Below are 12,151 nucleotides of genomic sequence, written 5' to 3'. Positions count from 1 at the left end.
AAACTGAGGTAGACACTATAAAATATCTGGGAGTCTATCTGCCAAAACAAACCCAGGGACTATACGAACATGATCACAAAACACTTTTTGCACAAATAAAGTCTGATCTAAGTAAGTGGAAAAACATCAGTTGCTTGTGGGTAGGCTGAGCCAATACAACCTGTCAGGTAGAGCACCAAGGATCTCTACTCCACTTGGCTGGCAGACTATAGTCTACTTCTTTTAGGGAGGCAAGCAACCCTGATTCCTGTAGGAGGGAAAGGTGATTGACCACCTTAATGATCTGGTTTAAATACAGTTTTATGGAGAATGTGGGAAGGGAGATAGGGGAGATATCTGGTAGTTAGAAGATGTCTTTATCATACAGATTAGCAAAGAGCATAGGAAAGGGGGAAGAGGGGCTGTGCTCCAGAGTCCATACAGACAAGCAAAGAGAACAAGAAAGGGGTGGGAACAAGTTGTTCAGGAATACCAGGAAAGCACACAAATAAGTCCATGGTGGGTGACATCAATGCATAGGCTTCTTTGATCAATTTTCTGGCAGTCACATCCTGTATCTTATCTCATATCTCACATCCTGCATCCAGCTTGCCCCACTCCTGCGTGCCCCACAAAAATATTTTTTTCCAGATATCTAGTGGTAGTTCTTCAGATAAAATTACTCTTTGGTAGTCTAATTAATCATTCTCTTCAGACTTTTCACTTTTTTCTGTGAGGTTCTTTTCAAATCCTCCCATAAACAGAGTCCACTCAGTGTTCCTTTCTCTGGGATCTTTAAATTTGGGTGCTAGTATAACATCTTGTCTTTGCTCTCACACTGGTTATTGTTTTTCTTTCATTCTTGAAGAGGGACTATGACATCAGGGAGGTGAAGTCATGCCATGCAAGTGAACTGGATTTAAGTAAGAATGGACTATGTAAAGACACCAGCTTTACTTTCTCTTCAGAGTCATCTGGGTTCAGTGGCCAGACACACACCAGGATGACTGGAAATGGCCCCAGAGGCAGTATAAGATCTTGGCCTTTTAAAGTTCAGTTCTTTTACAGCTCTCATTTTGACTGAGGCAACTCCCATTCAGTGATTATGACTAGGTTCAAAAAAAGGAGGCAAAAATGACCTCTTTAACAGAGGAAAAAAAAAATCGAACTGGAAGGGGAAGAATTTCAGGGTTACTGGTCCCTACAGAAACAGTTCCTATTTACATTTATTCTGAGGCAATTGGGGGCCAAAAGACTAACCAAATAATATTTGGCCTGGGACCTGTGTTTGATTTGAGTTTAAGGCCAGTTGTTTTTCTTCCTTCTTTCTTTTTCTTTTCTTTCTCTCTCCCTCTTTCTCTCCCTCCATTTCTTCTCTCCCTCTCATTTCCTCTCTCTCCCTTTCTCTTTTTTCTTTGTTCCTTCCTTCCTTTCTCTTTTTCTTTTCTTTCTTTCTTCCTTCCTCTTCCTCTTTCCTTTCTTTCTTTCTTTCTTCCTTCCTTTCTTTCTTTCTTTCTTTTTTTCTTTCTTTCTTTCTTTCTTTCTTTCTTCCTTCCTTCCTTCCTTCCTTCCTTCCTTCCTTCCTTCCTTCCTTCCTTCCTTCCTTCCTTTCTTTCTTCTTTCTTTCTTTCTTTCTTTCTTTCTTTCTTTCTTTCTTTCTTTCTTTCTTTCTTTCTTTCTTTCTTTCTTTCTTCTTTCTTTCTCCTTGTTCCATCTCAGAGATCCCAAGATATCATGAGGTTTACAGGCATATTTCTTTCTTAAGAACTGTGCCTTAAACCCCAATCATTCTGGCTAACCTGAGTGACCCACAATAAGTCCTAATAAAGTCTGAAAAGGAAAATTAATTAGACTATGAAAGAGTAATTTTATCTGAAAAACCAGCACTAGGAGTCTGGAAACAATTTTTTTTCCTTAAATAGTGCAGGAGATACACTAATTGATGTGAGGCAGACAGGAGTGTTACAGGCAGATGGAGCAAGCTGGATGCATTAAGTGAATTATGAGGCAAGATACAGGATGTGACTGCCAGAAAAGAGATCAAACACTATGCATTGAAACCCTGCACAATGGACTTAATTGTGTGCTTTCACAAAACCACCTTTTTCCAAAATAAATTGTCCCCTTCCCTTTCCTGTTGTCTTTGCTTATCTGTATGGACTCTGCAGCAGAGCCCCTGTTCCTTTTCTATTCTCCTTCCTTATGTGTATGATAAAGGCACCTCCTATCTCCCCCCTTCCCCTTCCCACATTCCATAAAACTGTATTTAGGTTCCGGAGAGACCTGCAGACCTCTCGCAGAGGGTCTTCACGCTGCGGACTGGGCACTGGGACTGGGAGCTGAGTGCAGCCCTGCCGCGGCTGCGGCACCGAGAGGAACAGATCCGAGCAGGATTCAGGGATGGGATCTCCAGCGGCCGCACAAGTCCCCCCACCCACAGGTGACAGGGGTCGGTGAGAGAGTTTCTTTGGCGGATTGAGGGGGGGAGTGGGGTACCCCCATGACTTGGGCCCCCTCGGGAGACAGAAGCTGAGGGGCGGCGGCAAAGCGGGGCTCCCCAAGCAGGCAGGAGCCTAGATCCATTGTTGAAGGTCTGTGCATAAACTCCCTGAGGGAACTGAGCCTGAGAGGCGGCCCTGCCCTGACCTGAGCATCTGAACTTAATCTCACACTGAATAGCAGCCCTGCCCCCCGCCAAAAGCCCTGAGGCTGGAAGCAGCATTTGAATCTCAGACCCCAAACGCTAGCTGGGAGGATCAGGAAGCAAGGTGGGTGTGAGGAGAATATTCAGAGGTCAAGTCACTGGCTGGGAAAATGCCCAGAAAAGGGAAAAGAAATAAGACAATAGAAGGTTACTTTCTTGGTGAACAGGCATTTCCTCCCTTCCTTTCTGATGAGGAAGAACAATGCTTACCATCAGGCAAAGACACAGAAATCAAGGCTTCTGTGTCCCAGCCCACCCAATGGGCTCAGGCCATGGAAGAGCTCAAAAAGAATTTTGAAAATCAAGTTAGAGAGGTGGAGGAAAAGCTGGGAAGAGAAATGAGACACATGAAGTCAAAGCATGAACAGCAAATCAGCTCCCTGCTAAAGGAGACCCAAAAAAATGTTGAAGAAAATAACAACTTGAAAACTAGCCTAACTCAATTGGCAAAAGAGGTTCAAAAAGCCAATGAGGAGAAGAATGCTTTCAAAAGCAGAATTAGCCAAATGGAAAAGGAGATTCAAAAGCTCACTGAAGAAAATAGTTCTTTCAAAATTAAAATGGCACATATGGAGGCTAACAACTTTATGAGAAAGCAAGATATCACAGAACAAAGCCAGAAGAATGGAAAAATGGAAGATAATGTGAAATATCTCATTGGAAAAACAACTGAACTGGAAAATAGATCCAGGAGAGACAATTTAAAAATTATGGGACTATCTCAAAGCCATTATCAAAAGAAGAGCCTAGACATCATCTTTCATGAAATTATCAAGGAAAACTGCCCTGAGATTCTAGAACCAGAGGGCAAAATAAATATTCAAGGAATCCACAGAACACCGCCTGAAAGAGATCCAAAAAGAGAAACTCCCAGGAACATTGTGGCCAAATTCCAGAGTTCCCAGGTCAAGGAGAAAATATTGCAAGCAGCTAGAAAGAAACAATTCAAGTATTGTGGAAATACAATCAGGATAACACAAGATCTAGCAGCCTCTACATTAAGGAATCGAAGGGCATGGAATAGGATATTCCAGAAGTCAAAGGAACTAGGACTAAAACCAAGAATCACCTACCCAGCAAAACTGAGTAGAATACTTCAGGGGAAAAATTGGTCTTTCAATGAAATAGAGGATTTTCAAGCATTCTTGATGAAAAGACCAGAGCTGAAAAGAAAATTTGACTTTCAAACACAAGAATGAAGAGAACCATGAAAAGGTGAACAGCAAGGAGAAGTCATAAGGGACTTACTAAAGTTGAACTGTTTACATTCCTACATGGAAAGACAATATTTGTAACTCTTGAAACATTTCAGTATCTGGGTACTGGGTGGGAGTACACACACACACACATGCACACATGCACACATACATAGAGACAGAGTGCACAGAGTGAATTGAAGAAGATGGGATCATATCTTAAAAAAAATGAAATCAAGCATTGAGAGAGAAATATATTGGGAGGAGAAAGGGAGAAATGGAATGGGGCAAATTATCTCTCATAAAAGAGGCAAGCAAAAGACTTATTAGTGGAGGGATAAAGAGGGGAGGTGAGAGAAAAACATGAAGTTTACTCTCATCACACTCCACTAAAGGAAAGAATAAAATGCACACTCATTTTGGTATGAAAACCTATCTTACAATACAGGAAAGTGGGGGATAAGGGGATAAGCAGGGTGGGGGGGATGATAGAAGGGAGGGCATGGGGAGGAGAGTGCAATTTGAGGTCGACACTCATGGGGAGGGATAGGATCAAAAGAGAATAGAAGTAATGGGGGACAGGATAGGATGGAGGGAAATATAGTTAGTCCTATACAACACAACTATTATGGAAGTCATTTGCAAAACTACACAGATTTGGCCTATATTGAATTGCTTGCCTTCCAAAGGGAAGAGGTGGAGAGGGAGGGAGGTAAAGAAGTTGGAACTCAAAGTGTTAGGATCAACTGTCGAGTAATGTTCTTGCCACTAGGAAATAAGAAATACAGGTAAAGGGGTATAGAAAGCTATCTGGCCCTACAGGACAAAAGAGAAGACGGAGTCAAGGGCAGAGGGGGATGATAGAAGAGAGAGCAGATTGGTCATAGGGGCAATTAGAATGCTTGGTGTTTGGGGGGGAGGGGATAAAAGGGGAGTAAATTTGTAACCCAAAATTTTGTGAAAATGAATGTTAAAAGTTAAATAAAAAAAAATAAAAACTGTATTTATATCAGACCTTTAATAGACCAAGTTATTGCACTGCATCTGGGGCCATGTCCAGTCATCCTGATGTGTATATCTGACCACTGGACCCAGATGGCTCTGGAATAGTGGAATTACTAAATTTGCATAGCCATCCTCACTTAAGTTCAATTCACTTCCATGTCATAGCATCACCTCCTTGATGTTATTATCCTCTTTTAGAAAAAAAGGATAAACAACAAATTCTCATTACAACTGGCCATTAAATAGTTTTCTTATCTTACATCTGAATAACATTTTTTGTACAATTTTTTGCACAAAAATCATTCTCTAGTTGCCTTATGCCCTCTTTATAACAAGGACTTATTAAATATGTTCCGTGTTTAATGCACTTTGCTAGCCAGTGCAAAGATAAAATGAAAACCAATTCCTGCCCTTAAAGAACTCAATATATACATAGATAATTAACTCCATGATAATTTGTGTGGGAAGAAAGCATGTGGAAGTCTTCTTATGGGAGGCAAACCCTGAGCATGGAGGAGAGAAGGAAGCTGAGAATTTTTTCGCTAGCCAGAAGATAGAGCATCTGTTCACAGCATTCAGGACGGTACAAATTCACAGAGGCAGGAGATAGACTAGTTTGAATGAAAGGGGCATAGATTATGTGGAAAGGGAATTGTGTGAAATAAGTCTAGCAAGGTAGGCCACAGCTGGACTCAGAATGGTTTCAAACATCAAGTTAGAGTTCATAGTTCATCTTAAAAGCAATAGGGAACCAGGAATATTCTTGATCAGGGAAAGTCAGGATGAAGTTTCGGGAAGATTATTTGGACAGCTGCAATTGCTGTTGGGTGCCTAATAAAACAAATCTTACCATCGCTTTTAATTGTCTCTAAGTAAAAGACTACGTGTCACCCTCCCATTTCTTGTATTTTCTAGTTTTATTCATAGTACAATTTTCTTGACATGGTTCATTTCCTTTGGTGGAATGTTGACTTCTTGGTCCCCAATTAAGGATCTCATATTTAGTTTCTAAAAATGACATGACCTATAGTATCATCTGCTATATTTTTTTTGACAGTATATATTACCATTATTACAGAAGTGTAAGGGACCAAGTCCTACTTTTTACTTTGCATTGTTTCATGGCATTTACATTTAGTAGCTAACCTACTTTTGATAAACCACTCTATACTAAGCTTATCTTGGTCTCGAGTGACATAAAATTCAGTTATTCAGACCATACTTTCCAGCACAGCACAACCCCAGAGCTTGTATACTTAGATTTTGAGGGCAGGGAATGTTTAATTTCTGTCTTTATATTCTAGCATTTAGCATAATGTCTTGTATACAAAAATCTTGAATACATCTTTAATAATACATGGAGGACAACTTGTTGGAGAACTCTTAATGATTGTTGATTGAATTTTAAACGTAAAGCTAGTTCTACAGTACAGTGAAGCATTGTAAATGTACATTGGTGGAAGCACACCATCATAGTTTGATTCAAGTGTCTACTAAAAGCATCCAAATCTTTGATTTGGTTCCATGCAAGAACTATAGGTATAGAAACAGATTTGTCTTTATTACAAAAAAGTCTGATGTTTGAGATATAGTTTTGTCAGGCAAATTTGAAGTGATATAAAAGTATGTAAAATATATTAAAAGCAGGGAATTTTCTTGCCATTCCAGTCACCCCAAAGAGATCACCAATTGCTTGGCCTTTCAAAAATTTTTTCAGAAGCATGAATATAAATTAAAGAATTAGAAATCTTTCTTTTTCTAAGGGCCAAGTTTCTCCTTTGCACCTTGACTTAGAGTAGCCATCTTAAGAATATTTAGATTTGTTTTTCTAGTGAAATCACAAATGAATCTAGTATTTCAGTTTTAGAATTTATCTGAATCATTGTGAGTTGAGTTAGGAATAATATTTCTGAATAAATCAGACCTCCATGTACTGTAGCAGTTCAAAAATAGTAACATTTTCATTTTAACATATAAAATATGATAAATTTGCATCACATAATCATAGTGAAATCAAACTCTTTTACTTTTGAGGATTTTGTTATTATTTTAAGCAAGGGAATACGAAGAAAAGAGTATTATGTAAGATATTTAGGTTTTAAACACACCACAATGTATCTTTTAATTTCCAGTGTGTATTGTTAACTTTGAGTTTTAAAAAAAAATAACATTTTTCATTGAAAGAGTCAAATGTTTATGTTCAATATATTTCTGTTCATGGCATCTTTAAATTTGCATATGTGCATGTATTGTATTAATCTGGAAACACTGTTTAAGTAATTATTGTCTCTAATGTATGTTTCTAAAGTCAATTCTATCACTGGATTGTGGGGACAAACACAGCACATATAAGTTAAGAAATAAACCTCCAAATACTAATTTAAACATGAGTTTCACCATTTTTTACTATTAGACCTTCATTTGCCAGAGAAGCTAAAAAAGTCATTTTTTAAATCTCTTTTACTCCTTGCTGATGTCTACCAAAAAGGAGCAAATTCCAAGTGGAAAAATTAAAGACAAAACTAACGCAAAAAAGATAGTTGTGAATTAATTTGTTTGATTTGTCATTTGGTGTATCACCAATATCCAATGGTCACTTTAAAAATTCATGGTCAAGGAAAATTCTTAGTTGAGCTTTGATGTTTGGCATTTACCTTGATAAAAGTGTGAATCTAGCCCCATTTTGGCTTAATTTCTCATAAATTTCATTTGTTTCTACAAGTGAATGTGTGTGTGTGTGTATACATTAAAAATACAGACTTCTCATGAGAGAAATCGTTAGCTAACTTGTCCTATAAGTTTTACGAACTCATCTTAGAAAATTACTATTCCATTTATGATCTATCATTTCTTACAGATGCTTTCATTCATGACTGCCAAGTGCAAAACCTAAAACTTGTGTCATATTTTGTGAGCAAAGAAGACACAATATATATACTTAATGAACTATTAGCACCTTTTACAAGTTGTATTACTGAAACTTCATATTCCCTAATGTTATGATTTCTGGCAGCATACGCAAATATTATTTGTATTAATGTGCAAATATTATGTGACCCTTGAAGTCACCATTTTATTGTTTTGTTTAGGATTTATAACTGTTGCTTACAGATTTTCCCATAATACAGATATAGAGGAGTCAGTAATTTGAGGGAAAAAAAAGATGGTCATGTGAAGAGAGCAGAGGCTTCCACAACCAAGAACTTTAGAGAAACTGCTTATTGTAAATGAGTATTATATTAGACTAATAAAGTTCCTTTAAAGCAAAAAGTGAAACACTGCATAATTTTAACCTTCTAACAAAAAAAAAAGCACCTACATTTAACTTCATAGAAAGTCATTTGGAAAAAGGCAATTGTTTCTCCCTTCCTTATGTGCTAAAAAAGGAACTCAAATTTGAAATTGGCTCTTTATGAGTACAGATTTTTTTCTTCTCCATATTTGTTACAAGTATTTTGTACTTTCACCATGTTGGATGGCTTAATAAATGTTTGTAGATTGATTGATCTTGAAATGTCTGAAGAAAAAATATTAAATTGTAATTTATCTTTGGATTAATGGCAATCATGTATTAAACAACATTGTGTTTATTTGTACATTAATTGTACTCTAAGTTAAATGTATTTACCATGCATTAAAAATTACTCACTTTAGATTCAAAAGAGACCATGAAAAGGAAGATGTAAAGTTAACCAAACTAAATCTAGGCCATCTTTATTAAGGAACATCATTATCATTATCATTGCAGAACAATGACTTCTGAATAAATAGATTTTTACCTGATAATGTTTTAATATATTCATTTTGTGTGAATGTGTTAAACATCTCTGTGGGCCATTTGAACTCAAATAAAGGAGTCACTTTTGTCCGTAAATGAATAAGAATTTATTATGAAGTACAAAATAAGACATGTTCCCCTTGTATCTCAAATGGTCCTGCATTTCTCTGATAGTGCTGTACCATTTCTGTCAAAGTGTGAGGCAGTATTGGAGAGCAACTTGGGAGTATTTGAGAAAGCTGATAGTTACTTATCTCTTCATTAGCATTGAATTCACTTAAAATAGCAAGCAAGTTTGAATGTTAAGTTAGTTATTTTATATAAGTAAAGCTAGACTATCTTCCAGCATAACTGTAGTTCAAGAGAAAATAATGTATTTTGTGGTATCTTACTAGGCTAATTTACTAGGATATAAATGGATTATTGAAATAAAATGATGCATGTTTACTGCATACCTTTTGATATTATGTTAAAAAAAAAAACAAGCCAAACTTAATACCAGATACAGACTCGGGCTTTTATCAGAGTGGTTGAAAGTTTTGTTTTGTTTTGGTAGAAATACTTAAGAAAATGTGTTGATCTTTTTTGCAGCTCCTTTCCTCTCCAGCTTAGGGTTCTCTGGGTAAAGAATGCCATGTGAAATTAGAAATCAAGGTATGAAATCTGGATTAATTACGTCTTGGTTTCTTTTCTTTTTATACAGATGGAAAGCCCCTTCCACCACTGGCTAAACATCAAACATTCAGCAGTGATACTGATGAGTCACCCCATGACAAGAATGACAAGACATTGGTGGCTGTGTTAATTGTTTTCTACAGTTTTGTTTTAGAGTTTGCATCAATATAATCTGTTTTGCTGTTTTCTGTTGATTGCCAGTATCCACATTTTGTTTTGGTGGAACAGATTTATTTTGACAAATATAACTGTACAAGTAGGATATGTTTATATGGCATTGTAAAAGTAGTAGATTATTCTTAAAGAATTCCTGCTTATTTGCCCTGATATTTGCATACTGTATTTTTTATAACAAACTTAAAATTTATTCTACACCACCCAAAGAGAATTTTTTGTTTTTTGGTGAACTGTTTCCTCTGGTTTGAAAGCAATTTGAAATATTTTATTGATAATACCTTTTTTAAGTAAAATTATATTCTCATATTAAAAGTCATTTAAATAATTCTCATATTTACAATACAAACAACAAATTATTTCAACGATCAACAGTGTGGTAACACTTTGCCTCCTTTCAAAGCTATATTACCTCTTTGAGGCATCCCTCATTTGTTTTCAGTACAATTTTTTTAAAATTGCAGTACCTTAATTGCATCAGAATCTAATGCAGCTTCCAAAAGACATCTTACAGCCAGTCAGTTGTAATGACACTGAGAAAATCTGGAGCAATAAAAACAAAATATCTTGGTGAAATATTACATTCTTCAAATAGTATTTCATGAATAGATCACAAAATAATATATTTTCAGATTAAAAATTTGTATAATATCATATACATTAAGTTAAATATTATTTTCCATATGATTCTATGATCATCATACATATGGGAAGATTCAGTTACATGTTTTATTGGCATATATCAGTTTTATAGTTAATTAAATGTATAGTTATATATAAACTTAAACCACTTTTTTTGGTTAAAATTAGGGCTTTTTAACAGTTTACATGTGAGGCAGAAATTCATTATTATCTGACATAAAAACATTAGTGGGTGTTTTTAAAAAACTATTATATGATAGTAATTTACTTTTAATATTGTAACCAATAGTATTTTAATTACACATTTTACATTACATTTTAATCACATTTTAATTACCATGGTTTAGTCTCTTGAACTGTCATGGATGTAGCTTCATGGAACTGTAGTCCTGACTAAGAAAGACTTGAGGGGGATCTTTTGTACTTTTAAAAAAAACAGATGTCATGTATACCATACTTAGTAAGGAAAAAGCCTTCTATTTCAATACCATTTCCATAGAATGTGAAATCTGAGAAATAATCCAAATCCAGTAAGACATGATTCAATCGTGGATTGAATTATAGAGTTTGGAAATTTTATTATTATTATTTATTTATATTAGTAGTACTAGTTTTAGTATTATTATTATTTACATAAAACATATAACAGTGTTATTTCCTTGTATAATGGAACAAGTTATCTTAAAAGACATTTTGTAAATGTAATTGGACTTGAATTATTAATGCTTGTTTCATTGTCTTGTGCTGAATTTACACTCTTTAAGACTATCATGGTTACACACAATAAAGCGATACTTGTCAATTTGGTTTGTTTTGTTGTATTTTATCTGTAGTATACAAACATTAGTTATGCAGTTTGAATTAGTTTACTTTGTTATAGTAACTTATTGTTGTGTTATTTAAAATGTTTTCTCCAGGATTTTTTTTTATAAAGATGTGGAGAAAGAGCTAAGCTGTTGTCATAGGCAAGTGAAAAAGGCGTCACAGCATTTTAGAATTCTAGAAAAATCGAGGAGTCTATTCTTTGAGTTTTGGCATAGAGGGTAAAGCACTGAGCCTGAAGTCACAAAGACTCATCTTCCTGGCTTCAAATTTGGCCTCAGACACTTAATGGCAGGATGATCCTGGGCAAGCCATTTAATCCTGTAAATAGAGCTGAAGAAAGGGCAAACCACTCTAGCATCTTTGCCAAGAAAATTCCAAATGGGATCGTGAAATGATTGACAACTATGACTAAAGTGATATTCATGATCTATAGTATCTGTCACACTTTTAAAGTCATCTTAAAGATACTTAAGAGTTTTAAATTATCTTTTTAAAGTGTTGACTGAAAAGAATGAATTCACTTAACAATTTTAAATGAGCTTTTAGCCAATTATAGAATAGATATCCTAGTTTAAGAATATACCATTCTTTACTTGAAGTGATCCTTAAATGGTTAAATTTACCTGACAACAATTTTCCCAACTGGCTATTGTGCATATGCTTTACCTTGTTTCAAGCTAAAGAAATATAATCTTACCAAGTTCGAAAAGCTTTATGATACTGCCAAAAATTAAAGAATTAACTTTAAATACTTGTAGAAATGTTGAAGTAGTTACACTATGTTGAATTTGCATTGGCAAAGACCTTTTAAACTGAGAAATTTAACATGAATATCTCAAATACCAGGTACATCTACTTGACATTAATTTCCTTTTTATGTTAATACTTTTTTAAAATTTAAAATTTTATCTTCTCCCAATTATATATGAAGACAACTTATAACATATATTTTAAAGAATTTGGAGTTACACATTCTCACTCTCCATCCCTTTCCTCCCTCTTCTTCTCTCCCCGCACTGAGAAGGCAGGCAATTTGATATAGGTTATACATTGCAGTCATGCAAAACATGTTTTGACTTTATTTTCTACAAATATATCAAGTAAAACTAGCTCTTCCCCTCAATTATTGTTGTCTTTAGTGCTAATTAAATGTCTTTGATGAATAAAACATTC

The 12,151-nt window shown here is 35.3% G+C and overlaps 1 protein-coding gene across 4 annotated transcripts in view; it reads left to right on the top strand.

Moving 5' to 3' along the window:
• The window catches only part of LOC140512536 (uncharacterized), a 59,169-nt gene extending 48,163 nt beyond the window's left edge, over positions 1-11,006 (top strand). For 3 of the 4 annotated variants that reach the window (XR_011969790.1, XM_072621687.1, XM_072621686.1), the window contains 2 exons: positions 2,250-2,419; positions 9,366-11,006. Coding sequence is in view for 3 of the 4 variants with exons in the window: in XM_072621687.1 (XP_072477788.1) it covers positions 2,250-2,419; positions 9,366-9,393 (198 nt within the window). In the remaining variant the exon portion in view is untranslated. The remainder of the gene's footprint in view (positions 1-2,249; positions 2,420-9,365) is intronic. The other variant, XM_072621689.1, reaches the window with a different exon arrangement.
• Positions 11,007-12,151: the final 1,145 nt, after the last annotated feature.

Source organism: Notamacropus eugenii, chromosome 6, assembly GCF_028372415.1.
Source record: "Notamacropus eugenii isolate mMacEug1 chromosome 6, mMacEug1.pri_v2, whole genome shotgun sequence".
NCBI lineage: Eukaryota > Metazoa > Chordata > Mammalia > Diprotodontia > Macropodidae > Notamacropus > Notamacropus eugenii.
This window is presented reverse-complemented; position numbering and strand designations above follow the sequence as displayed.